Source organism: Aotus nancymaae, unplaced genomic scaffold (assembly GCF_030222135.1).
Source record: "Aotus nancymaae isolate 86718 unplaced genomic scaffold, 86718_ANA_hifiasm-v0.15.2.pri h1tg000158l, whole genome shotgun sequence".
Taxonomy (NCBI): Eukaryota; Metazoa; Chordata; class Mammalia; order Primates; family Aotidae; genus Aotus; species Aotus nancymaae.
The window spans coordinates 1,606,503-1,632,581 of NW_026988573.1; the positions used below are offsets into that span (position 1 = coordinate 1,606,503).

Sequence of the window (26,079 nt, forward strand, 5' to 3'; positions counted from 1 at the left end):
ACCCGAGAGGTACAGTCTCCGGGGAAAATCCCAGCTGTGTCTGGGAGCAGCTGCAGACTCCAGCCCCCGGGACCAGAGATGACATGGCTGCGAGAGTTTTGGGTTTGTTCCTTCAAGGCTGGGAACACAGTATGCGGCCACGGCAGCCCCTGGTGGTGTCCAGCCAGCCTGGTGGTCCCCACGCTATTTCTAATGCAGCTCCGAAGCTCTGGCTGCACCTGTGGCCTAGGCCTCTGCTACCTCTGGGTGGGCAGCGCGGCCAGTGCCCCACGGCTTGTTCCCTGGTCTCCCCAGACCAGCCACAGCTCCCCAGTCAGACAGCGCAGAGCTGCTGGCTGGAGTTAGACCTGGGCCCAGCGGCGTGGGGGCCCTGCAGCCGCCTCCCACGGACACTCCCTCTCAGCCCCCGGCTCGCCCAGCGCCCGCCTCCCCCTCACGCTCCACCTGCTGGAACCTCGCTCAGCACCCCCGACCTGCCTCAGCAGCCACATCAGAGGCATTTCTGTCCTTAGTGACACGGGTCAGGGCTAACTGACTCTTAGTCTGCACGGAATTCTAGCAAGCAGGAATTTCTGATCTGGATGGGCGGGGAGTGGAGGTACAGACGTGCGGATTTTTATTCATGATATTATCATTAATCACTGTCGCTCACGGCACCCGCTCTGGTGCAGGCCCACGGCGGAGTGCCGCTGCGGGAGGAAATCCCTCCTTGTCTGTCCCCAGAGCTGCCTTCTGCATGGGACCCAGGTTTAATTCTTTCACGTGAGAGGAAACCGAGGCTCAGAAGGATCTCACGTGTTCCCGGTCACAAACGAGGCCACGGCAGAGCCGGCCCACACCTGCGCTGCGCTACGCTGACCGGGAGCTGAAGGAGGGAGAGATGGAGCCTGTGAGGGTGTGGGAGGATTCCCGGGGGCAGCAGTCAGGTGCATGTCGGGCGGGCAGGAGCAGTGAGTGACCTGCAGAAGCCCAGCTGCCAATTCTGCCTGTGAGCCAGTGGGCAGAGGGACCAGGTTGGCCCAGGCTACGCTCCTCACTTAAATAAAGAGCAACTCTTAGGCCAGGCGCAGTGGCTCAGGCCTGTAATCCCAGCACTTTGGGAGGCTGAGGCAGGCAGATCACCTGGGGTCAGGAGTTCGAGACCAGCCTGACCAATATGATGAAACCCTGTCTCTACTAAAAATACAAAAATTAGCTGGGCGTGGTGGCGGGTGCCTGTAATCTCAGCTACCCAAGAGGCCGAGACAAGAATCACTTGAACCCGGGAGACAGAGGTTGCAGTGAGCCAATATCACGCCACTGCACTCCAGCCTGGGCAACAAGAGCAAAACATCTCAAAAAAAAGAGAAAAAAAAAGAAAAGCAAGTCTTCCCTGGCTCACGCAGACCCTAAGGAATTTCCCTGAAAAGGGCCCAGGCTGCACTCTGGCTCCGGCTCTGGCTCTGCCTTTGTTGGGTACTGGGCCAAGCATCCACACACATGAGCCTCAAGTGCACTCCGAGGGGGTGGGACATTGTTCCCATTATCCAGATGGGGAAACTGAGGCTCAGAGAACCGGAGGGACTGGCCACGGGCCATGCAGCTAACAGATGTGGGGCTGGGGTGACTGCCTCTCATCTGATTTCACAAGGGAGTCACCTGCAGGGCAGCTGCCACGGCCTAGAAGCTGCCTGGTGCCCAGCCAGCCCTGGGACCCTCACGCAAAGCCTGGAGTCTAGATGCGCCCCAGACCCAGGGAGGGCTCTGGCTGCCTGGCCTCACTGCGTGCGTCTCCCGCGTGTAAGATGAAGGACGTCACAGGCGTGTTCTCTGGCCTGCAGGAAGCAATCAGGAGTCCCTGGGTGGGGGACGCTCCGTTCTAGGGCAGGTGCTCTCTGTTCACTTTCTTTTCTGGGTCTTTCAACGACTCTGTCAGGCACCTCCCTGCTCTCCTGGCTCTGTCTCTCTCCTGCAGGGTCTGTATCTTGTCTCTGTCCCCAGACAGGCGGCAGAGCATCACATTAGTGCTAAACCCCTGGGGGCCGGCGGCTGGTCCCATGGGCGGTGGCGCCCACACTGGCACACTGAAGGGATTCGGGAGCCCCACGTCAGTGACAGCTGGGCTGAGGTGTGTCCCGGGTGCTACCACCCAGGTGGCTTGGCAGGGGTCTGGGGCCAACAGGGTGGGTGCTCCTGCTGCTGTACCCCAGCTCTCAGGGGCTCCCCACCTGTGCCCTTGGCTTCCAGCCCCAGAGCAGCCCACTGCATGCTCCCACCAGAGTCACAGTGATGGAAGGAGGACGGCTGAGCCGGGGAGGCCCAGGCCTGTCCCCAGCTTGCCAGGGGCCGCCTCAGGGCCTCTGGCAGCCCATGAGCAAACATCCTGCCTGCTGAGTATGGGACTAGGCCCCAGTCAGGAGCTGGGCAGGCTGGGCAGCCCCATTTTGCAGCCGAGGACACAGAGGCACAGAGATGCCACACAGTGCCACTGGGTGGGATCCTGGCTGGTCAGGTTCCAGAGCTGGCATCCCCAAGAGAGGCCAGGGCACAAGGACTGTCCTGCATGGGGCGGGAGCTGGGTCCCTAACTGGCTCTGGTTCAAAAACTGGGGGCCTTCAGGCAAGTCACTTCCATTTCGCTGTTTGTAGCAGGAAGGGCCTGACCTGGCCCTTCCTTATTCCTTTGGAACTTTATCTATTCTGGAACATTCCTCTCTTGGGAGAGTGCAGGGGCACAGGCCCAGATGGGTTCCACGTCAGCCAGAGGAGGCCTCACTGCGCCAGGCGCCATGCAGGGGTGGCAGCTGGGGGACCTCAGTGTCATCGTCTGTCTCCATGAGGTCAGACATTTTCCCCACAGTGGGCGTAATGTCCTCATCAGGCCAGGAAAGGACGAGGTCAGCAGGCGAGGGGCACCTGAGCTGATCGGGCCCTCTCCCTTGGGAGCCCACCCTGCCTGCCACCTGAAGGAGCAGCTGGGGCCTCCCCAGGGTGGCCATCCACCAGCAGCAGCTGGGAGCAGAGCAGGCTGGATAGGCCCAGGGGCCGGCCTCCCTCCAAGCGGCCCTGCCTCGACAGCCACCCCGCAATGCACAGGGTGCAGCCTGGGCCACAGGCCCTGCTGTGCAGCTCAGAGTGGCCACCGCTGTGGGGACAAGACACAGGAGGAGCCTCCCTCCTTGCTGGGGAGCGCCTGCACCCCGTCCTGTGCTCTGCAAGAGATGGCCCTGACTGGCAGAAGGCCATTGGGACAGGCTGCCGTCACCGGCTCTGGCCATCAGCACCCCGGTCCGTGCCTCGGCTGGGGATGACTTAGCGTTTCCATGTGCAGACCCCACGCTGGGCACCTCACCAGCACAGATGCACTCTCTGCTCCCAAAACATGGCAGCACCTCCCCATCACCCTGCGTTATAGATAAGGAAGTGGGTCTCACTCCTGGCCACTGTGTCAGTATATGACAGAACGGGACGGCCGGGGCTGCCTGGCTGCAAGCCGCAGCCCACACACCCAGCACAATTATCCTAGTTCAGCCAGCCCCCTCCTGCCCCCAGGCCTCAGTCTCCCCGTCTGTGAGGTGGGACAATGCGATCCCACTGATGACTCCCGAGCTGTCCAGGAGCTCAGTTAGGACCCTGGGACAAGAGATCCTGGAAGCTGTAAAGGGCCGTGGACCTGCCCCCCGGCCGCCCCTCAGCACCGCCCACCTCCTGCTAGTGGCCTTCCTCCCTTCCTCCCTCACTGCTGCCTCTTCCAGGAAGCCACCTGGATTTCACGGAAGACTACTTCTAAGTAGCCCTCGATGTTTACTGTGCCCCACCTCTCCTGAGTGGCGGGCCCTGCCTGCAGGTCCCAGTGGGAGCTTGCCTGATGTCATAGCCATGCATGTCCTTCTCCGGGCGCCCATGGATGATCCAGTGGGCCAGCTCCTGCCCACAGCCACCACCCAGCATCATTCCTGGCAGGAAGAGAAGTGCAGGACTGTGGTCTGCCCCCTGGGCCCTCTACCCATGTCCAATCCCGTGCCCCCATCTTCATGGACAGCACAGACACCCAAGCCGGCTCTGACATCTGGGGTGCTGCATGCCTCCCGACTGGACTGCACCCCTCCCTGCTGGACTCCCCAGCCTCTCCTGTCCCCGCTGCTGTCAAGGGCCACAGTGCTCCTGGGCCCACCTCCCCGAGAGCTCTGGGAATGGAAGGACTTATGGGGGCCAGGTGGGCTGCTGCCCAAACTCACCTGCGCTATTGAAGCCACAGCCCAGGAAGAACCCTCGCAGCTCAGGTGCCTCCCCCATCAGAGGCTTGTGGTCAGGTGTGAAGGATTCTGAAAGGGATATGGAGGCCTGAATCCCTTGCAGTGCACACACTCATGGGGTGGGGTCTTCTAAGCGAGCATTGATCAGGCAGGGGCTGCAGGCGCCCCTCCCCTCAAGCCCTCTCCCTCCTCCAGGCCCTGCTCAGCACCACTTCCTCAAGGGAGCCTCCCCGCTGGCTCCTGCCCTTGCCCTCCAAGCCTCTCAGCACGTGCTGCCAGAACCAGCTGACGGCGACCTGCCCAGGTTCTGCCTGGTGGGGTCCGTCTGTCTTGTGGCCACTGTCCTGCCGACAAGGAGCCCTTTTCCTCTGACCCTGGAGAGCAAGCCTCGGCCCCTCTGCTGCACCAGCATCCTGCTGTGTCCCTGCCAGAGACCTGTCACTCTTGCCCACTGGACCTCGAGAGGGCAGGGACTGTTTTTCTCACTCCACGGCCCCCGGCCTAGCACAGGGGCAGAGCCCCGCAAGGGCAGGTGCTTGGTGGTTTGTTGAGCCAACCAAGAATCCCAAGTTCTGTCAGGGAGGAGACCAATCTCCTGCTCCGGAGGCCACTGGTGAGCCTCAGACAGAGGCCAGGACCCAGTGGGAGGGGAACCCTGGCTCTCTGCAGCCACAGACCCGGATTCAAACCCTGCTTCACCCCTTCCAAGCTGTGTGACGTTGGGCGAGTCACTTTGCCTCTCTGAGCAAGGCTTAGTGTCCTCATCTATAAAACTGGGATAGCAGAACTTCCTTCCCAGGGCTGTGTGCTCGCCAGCCTACACGCATTCATCACCCGCCTGTCCTGTGCTTGGCCCTGGGAGGCCACGCTGAGCAGGACACGTCCCATCCCTCGGGGAGCTAACGGAGGGAGGGAGCAAATACTTAAACAAGCAAAAAAGAGATGGTCTGGTAAAGAAAATACGACGAGCTGAGGACCACGCGTCACTGAGGTGCCGCTGCCCCGCCCCAGCACCACCCTGCGTTAGATTCTAGTCCGGGTCTGAGGGACTCCAGGGCACCGAGTTTGTGAACGAAGAAACGGGGGTGGCTCCAGGTCTGGGCGGTCACTCTCTGCATACAGACCAGGAGGAAGCACCGGCTGCTCCCAGGAGGGCGATCAGGGCCCCACCCTCGGAACTGAGGAGGCAGCGAGCCTCGGGGAATGTGGGCTGAGAGCCTGGCTGGAAGAGGTGGGGCTCCTCGGAGGGGCAGGAGGTGGCAGGGCCACTGCAGGACAGCGGGGAGGAGGCAGGCTAGAGGGGCAGGGCCCTGCGTGGAGGGCCTGGGCTGTCAGGGCAGAGGGCAGAGGCCGGAGCAGCCCTCTGGGTGAGAGATGAGGAAGGCTCCAGAGAAGGTGATGGTGGGGCGGAAAGAGTGAGCCTGCGGCTGGGTGCAGTGGTTCACACCTGCCATCCCAGTACTTTGGGAGGCCCAGGCAGACAGATCTCTGGAGCCCAGGAGTTCATGACCAGCCTGAGCAACATAGTGAGACGACATCTCTACAAAAAAATCAAAAAAGTAGCCAGATATGGTGGTGTCAGCCTGTGGTCCCAGCTACTCAGGAGGTGGAGGAGGGAGGATGGCTTGACCCCAGGAGGTCGAGGCTGCAGGAGCCAAGATCGCACCACTGCATTCCAGCCTGGGTTACACAGAGAGCTCCTGTCTCTTTAAAAAAAAAAAAAAAAAAAAAAAGGGAGGCGTCAGAGAGGTAACCTGGGCTGGCTTTGGGGATGGCCCAGGGAGCTTTCTGGGAGGGCTGGAACTATTTCCAGGCCCAGGGCCGGCGGGAAAGACGCTCTGAAGAACCTCGCACGGAATCTGCCGGGAGTGCTAACGAGAGCTAGAGGAGGGGCAGCTGCAGGAACAGGGTCTCCTGGATGTTTCACAAATGACTCAGGCGGGTTGAGCAACCCGAGGACACATGGGAGCTCCGGGCAGCATGGCCAGGTGCCAGGCCTGCGGCTCCCACCCTGACCTTGGTGAGCTCCACCGTCTTGGAATGAGACCTCAGACCTCCGAGGCGCTCCTAAGTCATGGGGCCTGGGACTTCCCTGCCCTTTTCTGGAGGCCAAAGGCCATTGGCCGAGCCTGGCAAGGAGAAATGCTGATTCCCACGAGCCTCCCAGCACAGCCGACAGACCAGACCCGAGACAGCCTTGCCTGGACATCTTCCCCAAAACAAGGCTTTGCAGGGAGCACAGGCTCCCAGGCTAATTAAAACAAGAAGGGAAGAGAGAGAGAGAGAGACGCCTGGGGTTATCTGTGCCCCTGGGATTCTTCCAGGCCCGTGTTTCTCGCTGCCAGGCCCAAGCAAGCTGGGAGGTCTCGGGGGTGGGGGCGGTGAGTCACAGCCCCCCATGTGCTCCCACCCTGCATGCTGCCCTGGTCCCTGGGGCTCCATCTGCTTCTCCCTGGGGCTGCATCTCCCACCAAAGGCTCTATTAGGAGGCGAACTATTAACATAGCCCCTGCCGGCAGCGGAGCAGATGCTGAGCGTGCCGGGACAGAGGGGGCTGGACGCCCCTGTGGGCCACAGCTCTTCACCCCTCTCTCGTCTCCAGGGCCTTCGTCTGCTCCCTGCATGGCCCGTGGAATTCCCCAGGGTCCCCACTTGGTGCCGCCCACCTCTACTCAGATGCTCTCTGCAGCTGCTGGGGCCTGGACCGTGCCCTGCACCCCGTGTGGCGTCTCGTCCCTGGGGCACCCTGCCAAGTCGGTGCTCCGTCCGTCACCACCTCACAGACACACCTACTCTGGAGGGCACCTGCTCCAGCGCCTTCAGAAAGGCTTCCCTGGGGGCAACCCCATGTCTTTCTAAACCTCTCTCCTAGCCCTGAAGTGGGGCCAAGCTCCCCACCAGGAAGCAGCGGGGAACACCGGTGTGAGTCTGCTGGAACCGACGTGGAGGAGCCTCCTCCCTGCTCTGTGCCCACCCGGTGCTCCCCTGCCCAGATCACTTATCCGCGGTGGGCCCAGCACCTCCAGAGCCCGACTGGGCTGGCCCTCTTCCCGGCCGCCTGCCTATGTCCCCAGGCCATGACCACCCAGCTACCCCACGCCTCCTGCAGAGCACCCACCCACGGGCTCTGGTCAGTGACTCGCCCTGGGTCTCCCCTGCCAGAAGGAGGGTGCTGGCCCGAGCATGCCTGCCTCTGGCACAGACGAGGTGCCATTGAATGTGGAATGGATGCCCTTATGAAGGAACGTTGGGACTCCAGGCTCACTGGTAGCTCCTGGGCCGCCCCACACTCAACTCGGGGACGTCTGGCTCAGAGTCCCTCGGCTGTAAATGCCTCGGTGCCAAGGTCAGCTCCAGTCCCTCCTGCTTCGCAGAGAGTGCCCCTTTGCCAGGGCCCAGGCCGGCAGCCTCAGCCCCACACCCGCACCCTGGGGCAGAACCTTCCGAGCTCCCCAGGCCAGCAGGGCGGGGCGGGACTGCACTGTGGCCCACGTGGGGCATCTGGGAGCTGAGCCCACCTTTTTGCTCCTGCCTCCTCCTGCTCAGCTCTCCTGGGGCCAGCGAGGAGGGCCAGAGTTAGGGGAATCTTGGCACAAGAGCCTTCCCCTGCTGAGCTGGCCTCCGGGTGCAGGCCGCCAAGGCCAAGAACGGGGAAGGCCAGCAGAGTGGGGTCCTGGCCAGGGCAGTGCTCTCTGGGAGCAGTGGAGCTGGGGGCTGGAGGCAGAACTGGGGCTCACAACTGTGTGGGCCTCGTGTCAGGGAAGGTCTCAGCGCTTCCATTCCTTGCTCAGCCTCTCAGGGCGCTGGGATGCAGCCCACTTTTCCCATTTTACAGACAAAAACACAGAGTTCCCGGGATAAGTTGAATCTAGGGATGAAGAATCCCAGGTAGAAAATCCAGGATGAGCCACACTTGAGGCAGAAGGAGGCCCTGGCCGCGTACAGGGGCAGGTGACTACCCTCGCTAAGCCCAGGCCTCTCGCCCGTGGAGAGGAGTAAATGCCACACCTGGCACCCAGGGCTGCTGGAACCAGGCAGCGAGAGAGCCCGGGGACAGCCTTGGGTCCCCTGCCCAGCACAGACTGGCCTCACGGGGCATCACTACGAAAAGTCACCAGCCCAAAGGACCCACGGACGCCCACCCCGGCTCCAGGGCTTCCCACTCACCGGGGCCACAGACGGTGGACTTGATCCCCGTCTTCTCCAGCACGGGGACCCGGTTGATGGCGCCTTCAATGTGCTGTGTGAACACTCCCCAGTCCAGGTCAAAGAGGCCGAAGGCAAACTTGTCTGACACCTGCCAAGGCAGGGCAGGGTGATGTCTCTTTTGTCCCCAAGCAGGGCATGCGCCCCCATGCCACACCTGCCTTGTGATGGCTGCCAGGCCAGCCTCCGCTGAATCGGATGCGTTAGGGGCTGGCGGTCACCCACAGGTCCCGAACTTTGTCTCCCCCACCCCCCAACCTATCAGGGAGGCCTGTCTGCTCCCCTCCGCACCCCAGCCCAAACCTCCACCCACTCAGCGCTTGATGGCTGCAGTGGCCTCTGGCTGGTCACCCTGCTTCCCCGCCCTCCTTCAGCCCACTCCCCTAGATCCCACCATGCCCCCTCCCTGCTCACAAGCCTCTTCTGGCCCCCTGCGGCTCGCAAAGGCCCCAAAGCCCTGCCTGTGCCGGCCTGCCTACCTCTACCACTGGGCCCACCACCCAGACCTTCCTGCAGCTCTTTGGGAAGAGGAAGCTCGGTTTGAGCTCAAGGCCTTCACCACTCACTGGGGCAGTTCCTCGCCCAGACCTGGCACACTGGTTTGTTCTCTCAATGCAAGGCTCTGTTTGGATGTCCCCTCCCTAAAAAATCCTGTCCTGCCCGCCCATCTAATTTTTTCTGCTCCAGGCTCTCCAGGCGGATCCTGAACTGCTCATTTTACTCAGTGTCCAATCACCTTCCAGAATTGCATTCCTTATTTATTTGTTTGAAACAAAGTCTCACACTGTCACCCAGGCTGGAGTGTGGACTGGCTCACTGCAAACTCCACCTCCCGGGTCCAAGCAATTCTCCTGCTTCAGCCTCCCAAATAGCTGAGATTACAGATGGCCACCACCACACCCGACTAATTTTTCTATTTTTAGTAGACATGGGATTTCACCATGTTGGGCAGGCTGGTCTCGAACTCCTGACCCCAGGTGATCCAGCCACCTCAGCCTCCCAAAGTGCTGGGATGACAGGTGTGAGCCACCACGCCCAGCCATTTGTCTGTTTACTGTATGTCTCCCTACCAAAATACAGGCATCCAGAGGCAGGGACTTTTATCTTAGTTTTCCTCTTTCTCCAGAAATTAAAGCAGTTTTTAACCCAAAGTAGCCGCCTAATCATTCCATGTGTGGACTCCATGCATATACACATAGAACGAGGCTGCAGGGCTGTCCTGACCCCGGAAGCTGCCCGGGGAGCAGCCTAGGCTGGCACACACGCCACTGCAGCAGCTGGCGGGGAGGGCAGTGTCATTTGCTGAAGGACACGGGACTTGTGTGCTCTCATGCCCTTCTGAGGTCATCACTCCACGGTATGTAGCCCTTCACTGTTGTTTTGAGGCAAAGCCCTCCAGCTGCCCTGGTTCTGGATTTGACTGCATGCCAGGACTGTCAGGGTCAGAGCAAAATGGCTTTGAGCTTGGTGGGGCCAGGGGACCTGCAGTTCTCGGGTGTGTCTCTGAGGGGCTTCAGGAGGGTGGGCTTCCTGGAAGAGGCCCTCTTCATGTGGAGATGCAGCCCCAATTCCCTCCCATTACCCCAGGGCCCTGGCATCTTACCTCCTCCCAAAAGATGGGGTTGGTCTCATAGCCACCCACAGACAAGGCGTCCCCTTGGAGGCGGAGGTAGACAGAGGCGTCGTGATCACGGACGTTGGGCATGTTCTGGAAGGCAGAGAGAGAGGCCTTGCCATCAGCCAGGGCTGGGTGGGGACTTGGTTCCCCATGCCCCGTGGAGGGCCAGCACCTCCACCCAGGGTCACCAGCCCAAGGTGGTCCTCCTTGTTGTAGGACCCGGAGGACTGAGTGGACATGGGGTCTCGAGCTGCACACAGTGAACAGGTCACTGCCATTCAAGCCTGTCCTTCCCCAAATCCCATAAAATAACAGTCAAAGAGTAAGAAAGAAGAAGGAATGGATGAAGGAAGAGAGAGGGGGAGGGAGGGAAGCAAAACACTTCACCCACAAAGACCAGAGAACGGGCAGAGGCAACGGCAGAGCATGGGAGGCTCCAACCGACACTGGAGGATGCAGAGTGGATGGAGGAGGGGGGCGCCTTAGCTGGCGTTGGAGGAGAGGGAGACTGAACTCGGCAAGCAGGTGTGTCCCCTCCTGCGTCCTCTTGAATCTCCAGAGCCAACCCAGGTCCCTCTGCAGGGACTGATGTTCTCACTCGTGTATAGAAGGATCTGCCTGTGGAGAGGTGGGTCCTGAGAGGCTCCGGACATGGGGAGTGGAGTGAGGAGAGTGGACTGCCATCTCCCACCCCCAGCAACAGATAGAAGACTCTTCTCTGAGACACTGAGAGGTCCAGAGGAGGCTTGAGATCCTGACACCAGGGTCCTGCTAAAAGAGAAGGGCTTGCTGCCTAACCTTCCTGAGAGGCTCTTCAGTCCTCCTTTCCCAGCCTCCCATCAGACTGCTGCTCACTCTCTCTTAAAAATAAAACCATGACAAGAACATCAGGGATACAAGAAAATGGTGTATGAGTGTGTTCTCAAGCTGCTAATAAAGACGTTCCCGAGACTGGGTAATTTATACAGGAAAGAGGTTGAATGGACTCACAGCTCCACATGGCTGGGGAGGCCTCACAATCATGGCAGAAGGTAAATGAGGAGAAAAGTCACATCTTCCATGGCGGCAGGCAAGGGAGACAGCTTGTGCAGGGGAACTCCCCTTTATAAAACTGTCAGATCTTATGACATTGATTCACTACCACAAGAACAGTATGGGGGAAACCACCCCCATGATTCAATTATCTCCACCTGGCCCTACCCTTGACACATGGGGATTATTACAATTCAAGGTGAGATTTGGGGACACAGCCAAGCCATATCAGATGAGCCCCTGAAACGCAGTGCTATGCAAAAGGAATCTAAGATGAAGAAAGAAGTCTTTAAATGAGATATAATAGTCAAAATGTAAAATTCAACAGAAGGGCCAGATAAGGCTGGGATCATCATCTAGCTGTTAGGCTAAAAGAAAAAGACAACAAAACAGAAATCAGGAGTGGAAAGAAATAAGAAAACCAGAAGGTCAATCTTGAAAGTCCAGCATCCTTTTTACAGGGGTTCCAGAAAGAGAAGACAGAGAAAAATGGGGTCAAGGAAAAAGTCAAAGAAACAATCCCAGAGGGGTCCTCAGATTGAAAACCACGCATTCGGCCAGGTGCGGTGGCTCATGCCTGCAACTCCAGCACTTTGGGAGGCCAAGGCGGGCAGATTGCCTAAGCTCAGGAGTTCACAGCCAGCCTGGGGAACATGGTGAAACCCCATCTCTACTAAAATATGAAAAATTAGCCAGGAATGGTGGCATGCACCTGTAGTCCCAGCTACACAGGAGGCTGAAGCAGGAAACTAGCTTGAACCTCGAGATGGCAGTGAGCTGAGATGGCACCACTGCACTCCAGCCTGGGCAACAGAATGAGACTCCGTTTCAAAAAAAAAAGAAAAAAAAGGAGAGAAAATCACACATTCATGTTGAAGGGCCCAAGAGTGCCTGCCAAGCCCTGGGTGTGGACAGAGGACTGCGCCAAGGCCCCAATGTGGGAAACATCACACCACCAGGTGGCCAGGAGGGCCATAAAAAATGGACCGCATCGCTGGAGGCTGGGATACACGAAGCGAAATCTTCAAACGTCTGATGGATGATTTTAAACACAGAAGCCAGCAGTCAAGTGTAAGAAAAGAATAAAGACTTTTTTAGACATTCATGGACACAAAACATGTACTTCTCACGTATTCCTTCGTGGTAAATGGCCAGAGAACACGCGGTGACAAAAGGAGGAAAATAAACCCACAAAGAGTGAGCCATGGATCAGGGAGGAGGCACGAAGGAGGACCTGGAGTGACAGCTTAGACCATACAGCAGTCAGTCGGGAAGGGGGCGGAAGCTCTGAAGGAAGCAGGAAGTCCTTCCGGGGAAGGAAATGGGACTTAGAGAAGTTAGGTGGTTTATCTGATGTGTATACATATTCAGGAAATAGTAGTATCAATAGGTGTTTGACAGATCCCTTGAAAGAACTGGGGGAAAATAGTGACAGTTATGTATGCACATGCAAATACCCCCAACAAAACAATAGCAAACTGAATCCAGCAACAGATAAAAGGGATGCTACACCATGGCCAGACTGGATGCGGTGGCTCACGCCTGTAATCCCAGCACTTTGGGAGGCCGAGGTGGGCAGATCACTGGAGGTCAGGAGTTCGAGACCAGCCTGGCCAACATAGTGAAACCCCATCTCTACTAAAAATACAAACATCAGCTGGGCGTGGTGGCACATGCCTGTAATCCCAGCTACCCGGGAGGCTGAGGCAGGATAATTTTCTTAAGCCCAGGAGGCGGAGGTCGCAGTTAGCGGAGATCACACCACTGCACTCCAGCCTTGGCAACAGAGTCTCACTCTGTCTCAAAAACACAAAACAAAACAACAACAACAACAACAAAAACCCACCATGGTCAAGTGCAATTTATCCTAGGAATGCAAGGTTGGTTTAATGTGTGAAACCCAGTCAGTAGAATACATTGCATCAATATAGTATAGGACAAAAACCACATCATCCTTCCAGTAGATGCATAAGAAACATTTGACAGATTTCAATGTCTTTCGAGATTAAAAAAAAAAAAAAGTCTCAACAAACACTTAACAAACTTGGAAGACGGAAACTTCCTCAAACTGCTGAAGGGTATCTGCAGAAACCCACAGCTAATGTCATACTTCAAGGAAGAAGACTGGCTGATTTGCCCTCGAGATCAGGAATAAGAGGAGGATTCCGTTCTTAACCACTTTTACCCAATATTACATTGGAGGTTCTAGCCAGGGCGGCAATTAGGTAGCAAAAGTAATAAAAAGCATCCAGTGGAAAAGAAGAAGTAAAAAATTCCTATTTGCAGATAACAAGGTCTTGTATATATAAAATCCTAAGAAATCCATTAAGAAAATTCTGGAACTAATAATACAACAAGGTAGCGGGATACAAGGTCAGCATATAAAAAACCACCAACCAACCAAGGAAAAAAACTACTGTATTTCTTTTTCTTTTTCTTTTCTTTTTTTTTTTTCTTTGAGACAGAGTCTCACCGTATCACCCAGGCTGGGCTGGAGTGCAGTGGCGCCATCTCAACTCACTACAACCTCTGCCTCCTAGGTTCAAGCAATTCTCCTGCCTCAGCCTCCCGAGTAGCTGGGATTACAGGCGCCCACCACCACACCTAGTTAATTTTTGCATTTTTAGTAGAGACGAAGTTTCACTATGTTGGCCAGGCTGGTCTTGAACTCCTGACCTCAAGTGATCTGCTCAGCTCAGCCTGTCAAAGTGCTGGGATTATAGGCGTGAGCCACTGCGCTGAGCAAAAAAAACCATTGTATTTCTATACACTACCATTTATAATCTGAAAAGGAAATTAAGAAATAATTTCATTTACAGTATCATCAAAAATAATTAATATGCTTAGGAACAAATTTGACAAAAGAATTGCAAAACATGCAGGGCCGGGTGTGGTGGCTCACGCCTGCAATCCAAGCACTTTGGAGGCCAAGGCAGGTGGATCACCTGAGGTCGGGAGTTCAAGACCAGCCTGACCAACACGGTGAAACCCTGCTTTAAAAAAAAAAAAAAAAAAAGAATTGCAAAACATGTACGCTAAAAACTAGAAAACTCTTTTGAAAGAATTTAAAGAAGACCTAAATAAGGCCAGGCATGGTGGCTCATGCCTGTAATCCCAGCACTCTGGGAGGCCAAGGGAGGTGGATCACGAGGTCAGGAGATCGATATCATCCTGGCCAACACAGTGAAACCCCTTCTCTACTAAAATACAAAAAAATTAGCCGGGCGTCGTGGTGTATGCCTGTAGTTCCAGCTATTGGGAGGCTGAGGCAGGAGAATAGCTTGAACCTGGAGGCGGAGATTCCAGTGAGCCAAGATCACGCCACTGCACTCCAGCCTGTCAACAGATCGAGACTCCATTAGAAAAAAAAAAAAAGGGGGACCTAAATAAATAGAAAGACATCTCGTGTTCATAAAATGAAAGACTAATTTTTGTTAAGGTGACAACACACCACAAATTGATCTATAGATTCAACACAATCCCTGTCAGAATCTCAGCTGGTTTCTTTGAAGAAATTAAATAGCTGACCCTAAATTCATACGGAGATGCAAGGGACCAAGAATACTCAAAACAATTTCAAAAAGGAAAAATAAAGTTGGAAGATTCACACTTCTTGATTGCAAACTTACTGCAAAGCTACATAATCCAGACAGAGAGGTACTAAATAAAGATAGACCTACAGATCAATGGATTACAACTGAAAGTCTAGAAATAAACCTTCTTCTTCACGGTCAATTGATTTTCAACAAGGGTGCCAAGACAATTCCTTGAGGGAAAGCAAACTTTTCAAAAAATGTTGTTGGGCCAACTAGATAGCCACTTGCAAAAGAATGTGAGGTAGGGGTGGACCCCTACCTCACACCATGCACAAAATTTAACTTGAGATGGACTACAGATGTAAGTATAAGAGCTAAAGCTATAAAAGCTTTAGAAGAAAATATTAGGAGTAAATTTTTGTACTCTTGGGTTGGAAAATGTCTTCTTAAATAGGACACCAAAAGCACAAATGACAAAAGGGGCAAAAAGAGATGAATTGGACGTTATTAAAAGTTAAAAGTTGTGCTACAAACTATACCATAAAGAAAATGAAAAGGCTTTGTAATGACTTCTAGATTTGGGGAGAAAAAAAGAAAGTAAAAAGAGAACCACTGAATAGAAGAAAATGTTCATAAATCATATATGTAATAAAGGACCTGTATCCAGAATATTTAAAGAACTCCTACAACTCAGTAAAAAGATAAGCAACCCTATTTTTAAATGCACAAAGTGTCTGCGTAAAGATTTCTCCAAAGAAGATACACAAATGGTAAGCACATGAAAAGACACCCCGCATTATTTATCACTAGGAAAATGCAAATCAAAGCCACAGTGAGACACCACCTCACGCCTTCTAGGATGACTGGCATAAAACAAAGACAAAAAAATAAGAGTTGGTGAGGACGGAGGGAAACCGGAACCCCTCCGAATACCTCACTGGTGGGAATGTAAAATGGTGCAGCCTCCTTGGAAAGTCGTCCGATAGTTCGTTTAAATGTTAAACACAGAGTTACCGTATGACTCAGTAATTGCACTCCAATGTACAGACTGACTACTCCTTATCTGAAATGCTGGGGACCAGAAGCGTTTCTGATTTTTTGTTTTTGGATTTTCGATATTTGCATGATACTTACCTGTTGAGCATTCCACACCCAAAAATCAAAATCGAAAATACGCCAGGGAGTCCTTCCTTTGTGTGTCGTGTTGCTGTTCAAAAAGTTTTGGATTTTGGAGCACTTTGGATTTTCGGATTTGGGGTGCTCAACTTGTACATACCCAAGAGAAATGACAACGTGAGTCCACACGAAAACGTGGACACGGGTGTTCACAGCAGCACTATTAAAAAAACCAAAAGGTAGGAACACCAAATGCCCATCCGTGGGTGAACGGATACATAAAATGCATCCTATCCAAATAATGGAGTATGATTCAGCTGCAAAAAAGAATGAAATACTGATGGACAGCTACGAAAGCACAGCAAGCGGAAGAAGCCAGACAGCACATGATTCCGTTTATACTAAATGTCCAGAACAGGAAACCCATCGAGACAGAAGTCAGATTCCTGATTGCCGAAGTGTGGGGATAGTGTGGGAAATGAGGAGTGACTGATCACGGGTATGGGTTTTGCGGGAGGAAGATAATGTTGCAGACACACGTAACAGTTACGGAAGAAACTGAGCAGCTGGGATGAAAATGATTAATAACTCTAAGAAACACAAAAAGCTGGATGCTCCTTGCTCAGGCATTAACAATGTTACATCATCATAACATTGCAGACAGGAACTACTGATTTAACCAGTAAACAAACAAAACTAAAGTAAGCAAGACCATTTAGCGAGCAAGCAGGCACGGCGCCCACCTCCACCGCGGCTCCTCCGCATACGGCGATGCACACGGGAGACGGGACCCCTGTCCTATCTCTGAGAACAGGAAAGGGGAGGTGCAGAGACCAGAAGGGACACTCTGGCAGATGCTCCCTCCCTCCTCCGCCAGGATCCCAGGAGTCCTGTTCATTGGAATGAGAATATTTGCACCAGGGGGTTGTTGTCAGGGGGCACATGGAAATCCCCAGTAACTGTTTAAAAGAGCACTTTTAAGCAGAGCACTGTAAAACAGAGCACTGTTTAAAAATGACAGTAACCGGGTGAGATGGCTCACACCTGTAATCCCGGGACTTTAGGAGGCTGAGGCAGGAGGATCGCTTGAGCAGTTTGAGACCAGCCTGGGCAACACAGCAAAACCCCACCTCTATAAAAAATACAAAAATTAGCCAGGAGTGTTGGCCCGTGCCTGTAGTCCCAGCTACTCAGGAGGCAGAGGTGCCCAGGAGGATCACTTGAGCCCAGAAGTGCCCAGAGGTGCCCAGGAGGATTTCTTGAGGTCGAGGCTGCAGTGAGCTATGATTGTGCCACTGCACTCCAGCCTGGGAAATAGGCTCAAATAATAATGATAATAATCACCATCATAGTTATATCCTTACCTCTACCAGCACCACTACTCTAAAAACAAAGCCAGCCCCAGAGCTCCATAGAGCAGAACAATGGGGACACCTGGTGGCCGGGGAAGCCCCTGATATTTGTTCCAACGGGATCCACCTCTGGACCTTCCTGCATTTCGCACGGACCCTGCTGCCTCTGAGTACCCAGCAACTGCTCAGCTCAGCATCAGTGTCCAGCGGGGACCTGGCCTTTCTCTCCATGCAGCAGCCACCTGCTCTGGCTGTCCCCAGTCTGGCCCTGGTGCCACTGACTCCCTGCCTCTTGACCTCAGCCCGTGCCTTCCATCTGCCTCTTTCTTTCATCCGAGCCCTGCCTGATTGTTCCTGCCCTCCGTGGCTCTTCCTCCGAAGCACCAGCTGGTGTCAACGCTGTCCTTGCCCTTGCCATCACACAGCTGCCACCTCACGAGCACCTGCTGTATGCCAGGCACCACACCCAGCTGCATCGCTCTGTTCTTGCTTTGGCACAGCCTGAGGCAATAGGGGGTTATTACCCATTTTGCAGAAAAGGAAACCAAGGCTCAGAGCAGTGACAAACTTGCCCAGCCTGGGTAACGGAGGAAGCAATATTTAAACCCAGCATCTGGCTCTTACCCACGGCTCTCTCCTGGATGGAGCAGCCGCTCCTTGCTGTTGTAAAAGGTCACGGGAGAACGAAGGTGAGACCACCAAAGAGCGCCCGAGCCACCTGCTTTAACGGGTAGCTTAGAAGGAAGAGATGACCCCGGCCACAAAGGATGCTGTGGGCAGAGCTCTCTAGGACCCAGGTCTGGGACAGATCCTCAGAAAAGGGAGGTCCCTGGGGCCACACAGCCCTCTGGCCACCCAAGAAGAAAGATGAACCTCACGTGAGACCTGAGCCCTCACCTGCCAGCCGGAGCCCCCAGCCCCTGTGTGCGGCCGTGTCTGATCAGGCTGGACAGCGTCCTGCTACACAAGGCTGCCGTGCTGGGGGAGTTTCCCAAGCAGGCGGAAATGGGCTGCACAGGTGGCATGCACCCAGGACAGGGCCCTGTGGCTTGTTCTATGGCCCGCTCAGGGGTCAGACCACAGCAGGTGGGCAGCTCAGGGCCAGTGGCCTGGCTCCTTCCTCAGATTCAAACCAACTGCCCAGCTGCAGCCTCTGGAAGGGCCAACTTCCAGACACCTGCACATGGCCAGCTGTCAGAGGAACATGAGGGACTTTGTGAAAAGCCCCAAATCTCCACTTTTCTCCTACCAGGTCTCGGAGCTGCTGAGGCTGGTGGCCCGTTCCCTATGCTCTGGTACCCAGAGGCACGCTGGGATCCGGACTGGCTTTGTAAGTAACACCCCCAGCTTAGCGAGAACCTTGGCGTTCACAGGAGGGGCACCTGCTGTGTGTGGTGCCTGGCATACGGCAGGGGCCTAGGCCAAGCCTGCCTCGCCTCTTCTCTGGAAGGGCGCCTCAAAGGCAGACCTTGAGGGATTAGGGAATGGAAGATGGAGCCACAGTCCTGGGCTCAGGGGACACCCTGTGGTCACCTTCCCTGAAGCCCCAAGGACACAGCACTGCCTGCCCCCTGGGAGCCCACTGTGGCCTGAGTGCAACCCCTGGCGGCCACCTAGGGGAGGAGGCTTTCCCCAGGGACCCGGAGGCAGGGAAGAGGCCTCAGCACTCAGCTCCAACACCCACTGTGTGATTGCTCTTAGCCCCTAACCGGCACGTGGCACCAGCCGCCCGCAGTGAGCGTTTGCTGGACGTTAGACTCATTCTGTGAACGAGGGGTCATGTGTCCAGTGGGGGTGGCCTGCTCAGCACACTGGAGTCAGAGGCAGGAGCCCACCGGGACCCAGGTTCTGGCCCCATTTCCACCCTCTTCACCACTCTGGTCTATGCAGCAGCCACACCTGGCACCTCCCCGGTGACCACGGGGAAGCCAGACTGGCACAGGGTGGTGATGGGCAGCCCCCGGGGATAAGGCTCCCAGCTCAGGGGCCCAGGAGTCCCTCTCACTGGCCCTGACCCTAAACAAGGGCAGTCTCTTCTCACACTGACCCCACCCCACAGCGTCTGGCCCTGGCTCTCTGAACAGCCTGCAGGTTCTGACTGCCATGCTCTGTGCACGCTCCTTCTCCACCACGCCACCCTTGAGAGTCTTGCCTAGATGCAGCCACCTCCTCCAGGGAGCCTCCCCTGGTCCATTAGGGCTGGGAATCCCCGTAACCCCTAAGACCCCATCAAAGCCCTCATCAACATGTTCTGGAATTGCCTGTGTACTTGTCTGTACCATCCCCCCAGCTCTATGTGGAAGAACCATGTCTCTGTCTTCTCTTTCTCTGTTATGGCCCCGGCTTCTAGAATAGGGCCGGAAACACCCAGCTCACCCCATCAATGTCTGATGCAGGGAGGGTTTGTTGGAATGTGGATGGTTGGATTAATATATGGGTGGATGCTGGAGGAAGGGCGGAGGGAGCGATGAGTGGGCAGAGGGAGGGGTTGGTGGGTGGGTGAGTGGAACGCTAGGTGGGTGGGTGGGTGGAAGGATATAAAAAGAAGGGATGGACAGATGAACAAGCAGATAAATAGATGGAGGGAGGGAAGAACAGATGGAGAGATGGCAGGATGAATAGAGGGAGGGAATGAGTGGAGGGAGGAATGGATGAAGGGAAGGGGGATGGGTGAAGGGATAAGTGAACAAATGGGAGGGGGATGGATACAGGAGTAGATGGATGGAGAGATGGGGGGCTGGACGGAGAGGAATGAGGAAGGGAGGACTGTGTGATGAACGGATGGAGAGGGCAGTCGGTGACAAGGTGGCAGGAAGCTCGCAGCTACCAGCACAGGAGAGAGGAGTTGAGGACAGTAGAGAAGAGAGGGCGGGAGGCGCCCAGCGGCAGGTGCCAGCAGGTGCACCCAGGCCCCCAACCTCCCTTGGCTGAGGGCTCTCAGAGAGGTTCTTTGTGCTAGGAACCAGCACCCTCAGAGACAGGAGTCCCAGGCACACTGGGAGCGTACAAACATTTGGGGCTTCCCTGAAACTCCTGGGCACAGAAGACGGCAAAAAGCCAGGCTGGCTCCACCACGTGGGACAGGCTAGACTGTGTTCTGGGCATCGAGGAGAGGCCAGGCCCTGAGGGTCAAGGCGGGGCCAGCCCCATCAGGGCCACACCTGTGCTACCTAATCTAATCCTCACGCCACCTGGAAACACCCTGTGTTACAATTCCCATTTCACAGATGAGGTGACTGAGGCTTGGGCCAGTGAGGGAACCCACAAGGGTTGCACCACCTGGGTTCAAGCTGGGGTTCAGAGCCAGGTCTCTGTGCCCCCCACCAACACATTGACACAGAACCAGGGGCTGTCCACCTACCTGAATCCCCTCGATGCGCTCAGTGACGACATAGGCGTGGTGTATGGCCACCAGCGGGACCTTGACTCCAGCCATCCGGCCCACGGCACTTGCCCACACTCCTGCGGGCAGAGCACAGATGACTCAGCTCTGCTGACACCCGGTGGGGGCTGCCCCTCAAGTGTGCACAGGCTGCCTCTGCAGACCTGTCTGCCCTAACAGTGACTCCCCACCCCAGAAAGAGGCCCGGCAGAGATGGGAGCAGGTTTAGGGAGCAGCCAGCATGGCCACACAGGAGTCAGGAGAGACGCCATTCCCACCTGCACAGTTGACCACGCAGGGTGTCTGGATGGAGCCGTGCTGTGTCTCCACGCCCGCGACCCGCCGCACCCCAAAATCATCCGTCCGCACACGAATACCGGTCACTGGGCAGTTCTCAATGACCTGGGATGGAGAGGAATTGCTTCTAAAACTCCACGGGACTCCCTGGGGGTGCTTACCACCCTCAACCAACCCCTCCTCCCAGAGGGGAGCTGTGGACACTATTTCTGCGAGCAGCTGGCCTCCTGTGATACGGTCAGGGAGACAGGATGAGTACAGCACCAGAGCGTCAGACCCACCCATGCCTCGACTCCGAGAGCTTGAAAGTCGGGCAAGTTCTTCCACTTGACTTGTGCGGGGAGCCCTCTTTTCATCACGTGAAAAAGTAGCTGACTTATTTTTTAAAAGCAAGACATTTGATTAATAAAAAGATGTTTGCAGTCTACTGCCTGATTTAAAAAAAGTCACAATAAGAGCTTGGTTCTATTTTGCATACATATATATTTTCATAGAAAAATATTTGGAGTGAAACATACTAAAATGTCAATGCTAGTTACTGCTGGGTGATTCTGACTTCTTTTTGGCTTATTTGTCTTCTTAAAATTGTTCTACAATGATGTGCAGAGTTGAGATAAATGCAGATACAAATTGCAGGAACGGCTTTTGAGAGGATTTGCTTGTGCAGCAGAGGAAGCCGGATAGGAGATGCGTGCACCCAGGGCATGACCTGACGTCTGTGAACAGACCGAAGCCATAGCCTCCCCTTGGCAGGAGTGGACCAGAAGACTCAGCGAGGTCCTCACTGGCCCAACGCCACTCAGCAGGCAGAGAATGGTCCCTGTCTCTTGCCTTCTGCTCTCGCGGTTCTAAGGAAGGAGGAGTGGGCTGGGGGCAGGGACCCAGAGCTGGGCGGCCATCAGACCTGTGCTCCTCGGGCAGCAGCCGCCCTGGTGAGGGTGGTACAGGTGCCAGCGGGGTCCATGGTACCATCATGTGGCACATACAGGGTCCCGTAGAGGTCGTCCACGTTCAGCAGCGGGTACAGAGTCTTGGTCTCCGCGGGGCTCAGCACATGGGATTCCACACCATACGCCTTGCCCAGCTAGGGGGACCCAGAGGAAATTAACTGAGTCCGTGGGGAGCAGACCCCAGGCCAACCCCTCCCCAGCTGGGCATCCACTGCAAACCCCAACCCCACCGTCTCCCAGCAGCCTCAACCGGTGCCCACACCCCCGAAGCCTGTCCCTTGAATCCGCTTCAGCATAACAGTTTAGGAGCAGGGGATACTGCATTGAGGCAAGCTCCGGGGCCAGGCTGCCTGTGCCAACCCGACCCTCGCCAGCTGTGTGAGCAACCTGCAGCAAAGCCGCCTCAGGCTCACTCAAGAAAAGTGGGGGTGATAATAGTGTGTGCCATTGACAAAGAAGTTAGACCAGTGCCTGGTACAAAGTGTCTATTATATAAAATAAAGAACCCACAGGACTAATATTTTGGGCCTGAGAGGTTTCCCAGGCAGACCAGCTGCCAAGAGAGACCGAAGTCCTCAGTTTCAGAGTCAGATAGACCACGCCCCCACATTTGATTGGCCCAAGAATAGCCAATCAGTGTCCTCAGGCATGGCCCACTGGGGACAGGGAAGAGCTGAGCCAATCAGATCCTCTGTCTGGGAATTCTCAATGAAGCCTGGCAAAGTCACTTTCTCCAGGTGGCCCAGCCAGCAAGGGGTTAGTGCTGGAACCCAGATCTGTCACCTGCCGGGGCTCCTTCCTTGTGACATTTCCTCTTCCCTCTTGGCAAGAGGGGTGCCCACCGACATGAGCCTTACCCCACACCCCACAGGGGCTGCACACAAGGACATGAGCCCCCCACGTGCCTCCACACTCACAGGGAGCCCACCCGATCCCCCCCAGGGAGTGCACCCACTGACACGAGTCCCCCACCTTGCCCCCCGCAGGGGCGCACACACCGACATAAGCCTCTTGTACTCGTCCAGGCGCTGCCGGTTGGACGCGATGAACAGGCCCCCGTTCTGGATCCAGCCCGTGTGCAGCCCCGTCTCCTGCTCCAGCTCCTGGCTCACCACGCGCCGAGTGTGGGCCAGAAGCTCCACCTCCACGTCACTGGGGCGCAGCTGCCACAGCAGGCCTTCCAGGGAGGGTGGGGGCCGTCACTCTCCAGGAAGGGGCTGCACCTCCTTCCCCCAGGCGAATATCAGGGGACACCCAGGGTCTTTCTCTGCAGAACCCATGGGGCCTGGAGAGTTTGTTGAGAGGAAATGACTGGACCAAGATGAATGTGAGGGCGGTCCCGCCCGCGGGCAGCTCAGGGAGTGACACAGCAAAGGCCCCCATCTTGGAGCACCTACTGTGTGCCAAGCCTGCCGTGCCCAATGAGGAGGGTGTGATTCTCTTATAGATCAAGTTAAGGTGGCATCGACAGTCCTGTGGCCAAGGTCACAGAGCAGGTGAGTGGGGGTCTGGGGTACTACAGAATGAAGCCTATATCTGCACTCTCCCCAAAAAAGGCTGCCCTCTAGCAGCTGAGTCTGAGAGGTGGCAGGCCAGGGATGTGGCTGGTGACACATCAGGAAAGAGGCTATGACAGCCCAGCTAGGAGGGCCAGCGAGACAGGAAGAGCAGGGGTTGGAGCAGTGGCATGGGGGAGCCGGCTGGCATCGGCTCTCAGGAGCCCGCAGGTAAACCTCTTCCCAGCTCCACAGTCAGTGATCTCACACTGGTGGCTTGCTGTTGGCCACGTTGGGAGTGTTTATACCACAGGAATTGGTCAACACTGCAAGTCAGGAGAGCTGGTTTACAGGACACTCGTGGTTGAAGGGTGAAGGCAGAAGGTTGGCTGTCCTAGGGCATGCACACCATAGGTGCTTAATATATGCACACTGGCTGGTTAGGAGAATGGGAACTGTGCAAGCCTCTGGTGCTCATGGAGGACACAGGTCTGCTTCACCCCCAATGGTCCCCATCAGTCCTCTACTCCCTGGGACGCCTTCAACTCTGGTGGCTCTGTCTGGGAAAGGGGCTTCTGCTCTCTGGACCGCTGCCTGGGGTTTCCAGCCCTGGCTCCAGCTTCACTCTCCGGGCCACACAAGCAGCATCTGCTCCTTCCTCCCACCACAGCTCTTCAGAGACTCGGAGGGCAAGTGGTGCCCCTGGGTCCGCCCACCTGCAGACTAGCCACGCACCCTTCTCCAGGGTCTCTCCCCTCCAGCTCAGCTGCCTCTAGCAGGCTGGTGGTTGTGAACCCAGAACTGGCCCAGCTAGCAAGGGGCTGTGGCCCCTCACTGCCCTACCTGGCCCCTGGTCCCTACCTGCCGTGTGCCAGGTAGTCCCGGAGGTCAGCTGCTCCCGCTCCAGCAGCACTGCTCCACTCACGCCCAGCTTGGCCAGGTGGTACAGGGTCTGGCAGCCCAAGCTACCTCCACCAATGACCACCACATTGGCTGTGCTGGGCAGGGGCCGGCTTGGGCCTTGAGCCACTGCCGAGGTGCCCTGTCCCTCCTTTAGGGTCCGCTGATATGGCACGCTCTTCTCGGCTGTGGGGCCAGCTGCGCTGGACAGGTTACGTGGTCCCAGGCCCCAGGTAGGGCTCTGGCAAGGGCGGGCAGCGGCCACACGTAGGGCTCGGCTCAGTGAGGCCATGGGGACTCCAGGTCTCAGCATGGCAGGGAGCTGGGGAAAGAGTTGGAGCTCAGTAGGATGCAGAGGGGACAGGGTGGGGGCTGTGCTGAGCACCCAGGGGAATAAGGGCCCTATGGTGCTGCCTCCTAGGGCCTTTCTCCTGCCACCTCCCCATGCCATTCATTCATTCATTCATCCATTCAGTATGTATGTATGTATGTATGTGTGTATGTATGTATGTATGTATGTATTAAGGGCCTGGTATGCATAAGGCTCTGTCAGGGCTCAGGGGCAAGCGTGGTGAGAGTGGGCCTCTGCCAGCCCACGGAAAAGACAGGCAGTGCCAAGCTCTGTGTAGGAGTGGGGGTTGGGGCCACAAGGGGAGGCAGAGAAGAGTGGCTGCATGGCTGGCAGAGGTTCAAAGTGTGACCTGAGGAAAGTGGGGCTGCCCATGAGGCCGGGGAGGGAGACCAGGGAGGGAAGCCGGGCAGGGAGGCCGGGGAGGGGACTGAGGACAGAGGACCAAGAGCTGGAAAGGAGGCGCTCCGGTCTCAGGGTCACTCAGCCCAGACCACAGACAGAGAGAGGCTGAGGGGGACGGGGCTGGAGGGGCGGGGCTGGGAGGGGCTGGGGGAGGGGGGCCGGGAGGGGCCCTATTGCAGCTCTTTCAGAGCTCAAGAGGCTCCTGAGGGGCCAAGCAGCCATGGGACCCCACAAGTCTGTGCTGGGCAGACCGCAGGTGCTGCGGTGTGGGGATGGGACCTGGGAGGCAGGAGCACCCAGAGAAGGCTGTGGTGGTAGCACAGCAGGGTGGGGCGGAGCGGGAGCTGTGGCGAGGGATGGAGTCACTTGCACTCCCAGACAGGGAGCCAGGAGGAGGGAGAGGCAGTGTGGATGCTACAGTAGTGGCCGCAGGGTGTCAGCAGGCAGCCCTGAGATGGGACACCCAGCCCCTGCCCCACTGCTCCATTCCAAGGGACGGAGCAGGGAGTCTGGTTGGAGCAGTGTAGGGGAGTGCAGGGGGGTTGGAGCTTGTCCTCAGCCTCTCAGCCCTCAGGGTGTCAGCCCCCCTGTGCCCGGCCTCAATTCTTTAAGAATTGAGTTTAATTCAATTAAACTCAATTTACTGTCTGCAGAGGTGGCCCTGGACAGAGAGGCATGCCCCCTGCACGTGTCTGTACATACCTTCAGTCCTTGAAGGTCCACAGTCTTCCAGGAGCCCCAGAAGTGGTGCCCTACCAGGGGAAAGCCAGCTTGAGTGGCATGGAGACAGGCTGTCCAAGGCCAAACGCCCCCGCCCACCCCCCACCACCGTACCGTGCTGTCCACGGCACAGCACACCTGGTCAGCTCTGGGCAAAAGCCTCCCTCCTCCTTCTGACTGTGCCCAAAGCGAAGGCTGCTGGCGCCGGAGGCTGCCACGTGCCCCTTCACCACCTGCCTGGCCAGTCAGGGCTCTCCTGACTGCCAGACTGGGGGCTGGGTACTGGCAGCCCCGAGCCCTTCCTGACTGCCACCTCCCTGGAACAGCTGCCTCCACATTAACCTGCTGTCCTGCCCCCTCCAACTCTCTCCTGCCCCTGAGTCAGCTTTCCAGCAGTGAGGGCTTAGGACAGCCCCCGGCTTGGGATCAGACAGATGGGTGGGGATTTTGTCACAGCACTGGGGCCTTGAGCAACAATTTAGCCTC

General features: G+C 56.3%; 1 protein-coding gene across 6 annotated transcripts in view; it reads right to left on the reverse strand.

The window, feature by feature from the left end:
• The window catches only part of SARDH (sarcosine dehydrogenase), a 77,963-nt gene that overhangs the window by 47,854 nt on the left and 4,030 nt on the right, over window positions 1-26,079 (reverse strand). For 3 of the 6 annotated variants that reach the window (XM_064371764.1, XM_012445250.3, XM_064371766.1), the window contains exons 2-11: window positions 25,576-25,625; window positions 24,081-24,441; window positions 22,722-22,900; window positions 21,678-21,857; window positions 20,755-20,878; window positions 20,456-20,556; window positions 10,044-10,148; window positions 8,402-8,531; window positions 4,217-4,303; window positions 3,844-3,934 (exon numbers count right to left, since the gene is read on the reverse strand). In XM_064371764.1, coding sequence (XP_064227834.1) covers window positions 3,844-3,934; window positions 4,217-4,303; window positions 8,402-8,531; window positions 10,044-10,148; window positions 20,456-20,556; window positions 20,755-20,878; window positions 21,678-21,857; window positions 22,722-22,900; window positions 24,081-24,432 — 1,349 coding nt within the window. In that variant the 5' untranslated portion in view covers window positions 24,433-24,441; window positions 25,576-25,625. Of the gene's footprint in view, window positions 1-3,843; window positions 3,935-4,216; window positions 4,304-8,401; window positions 8,532-10,043; window positions 10,149-20,455; window positions 20,557-20,754; window positions 20,879-21,677; window positions 21,858-22,233; window positions 22,241-22,695; window positions 22,901-24,080; window positions 24,442-25,575; window positions 25,626-25,707; window positions 25,939-26,079 lie in introns of those variants that run through there. The other 3 variants (XM_064371765.1, XM_064371767.1, XM_064371768.1) reach the window with 3 other exon arrangements.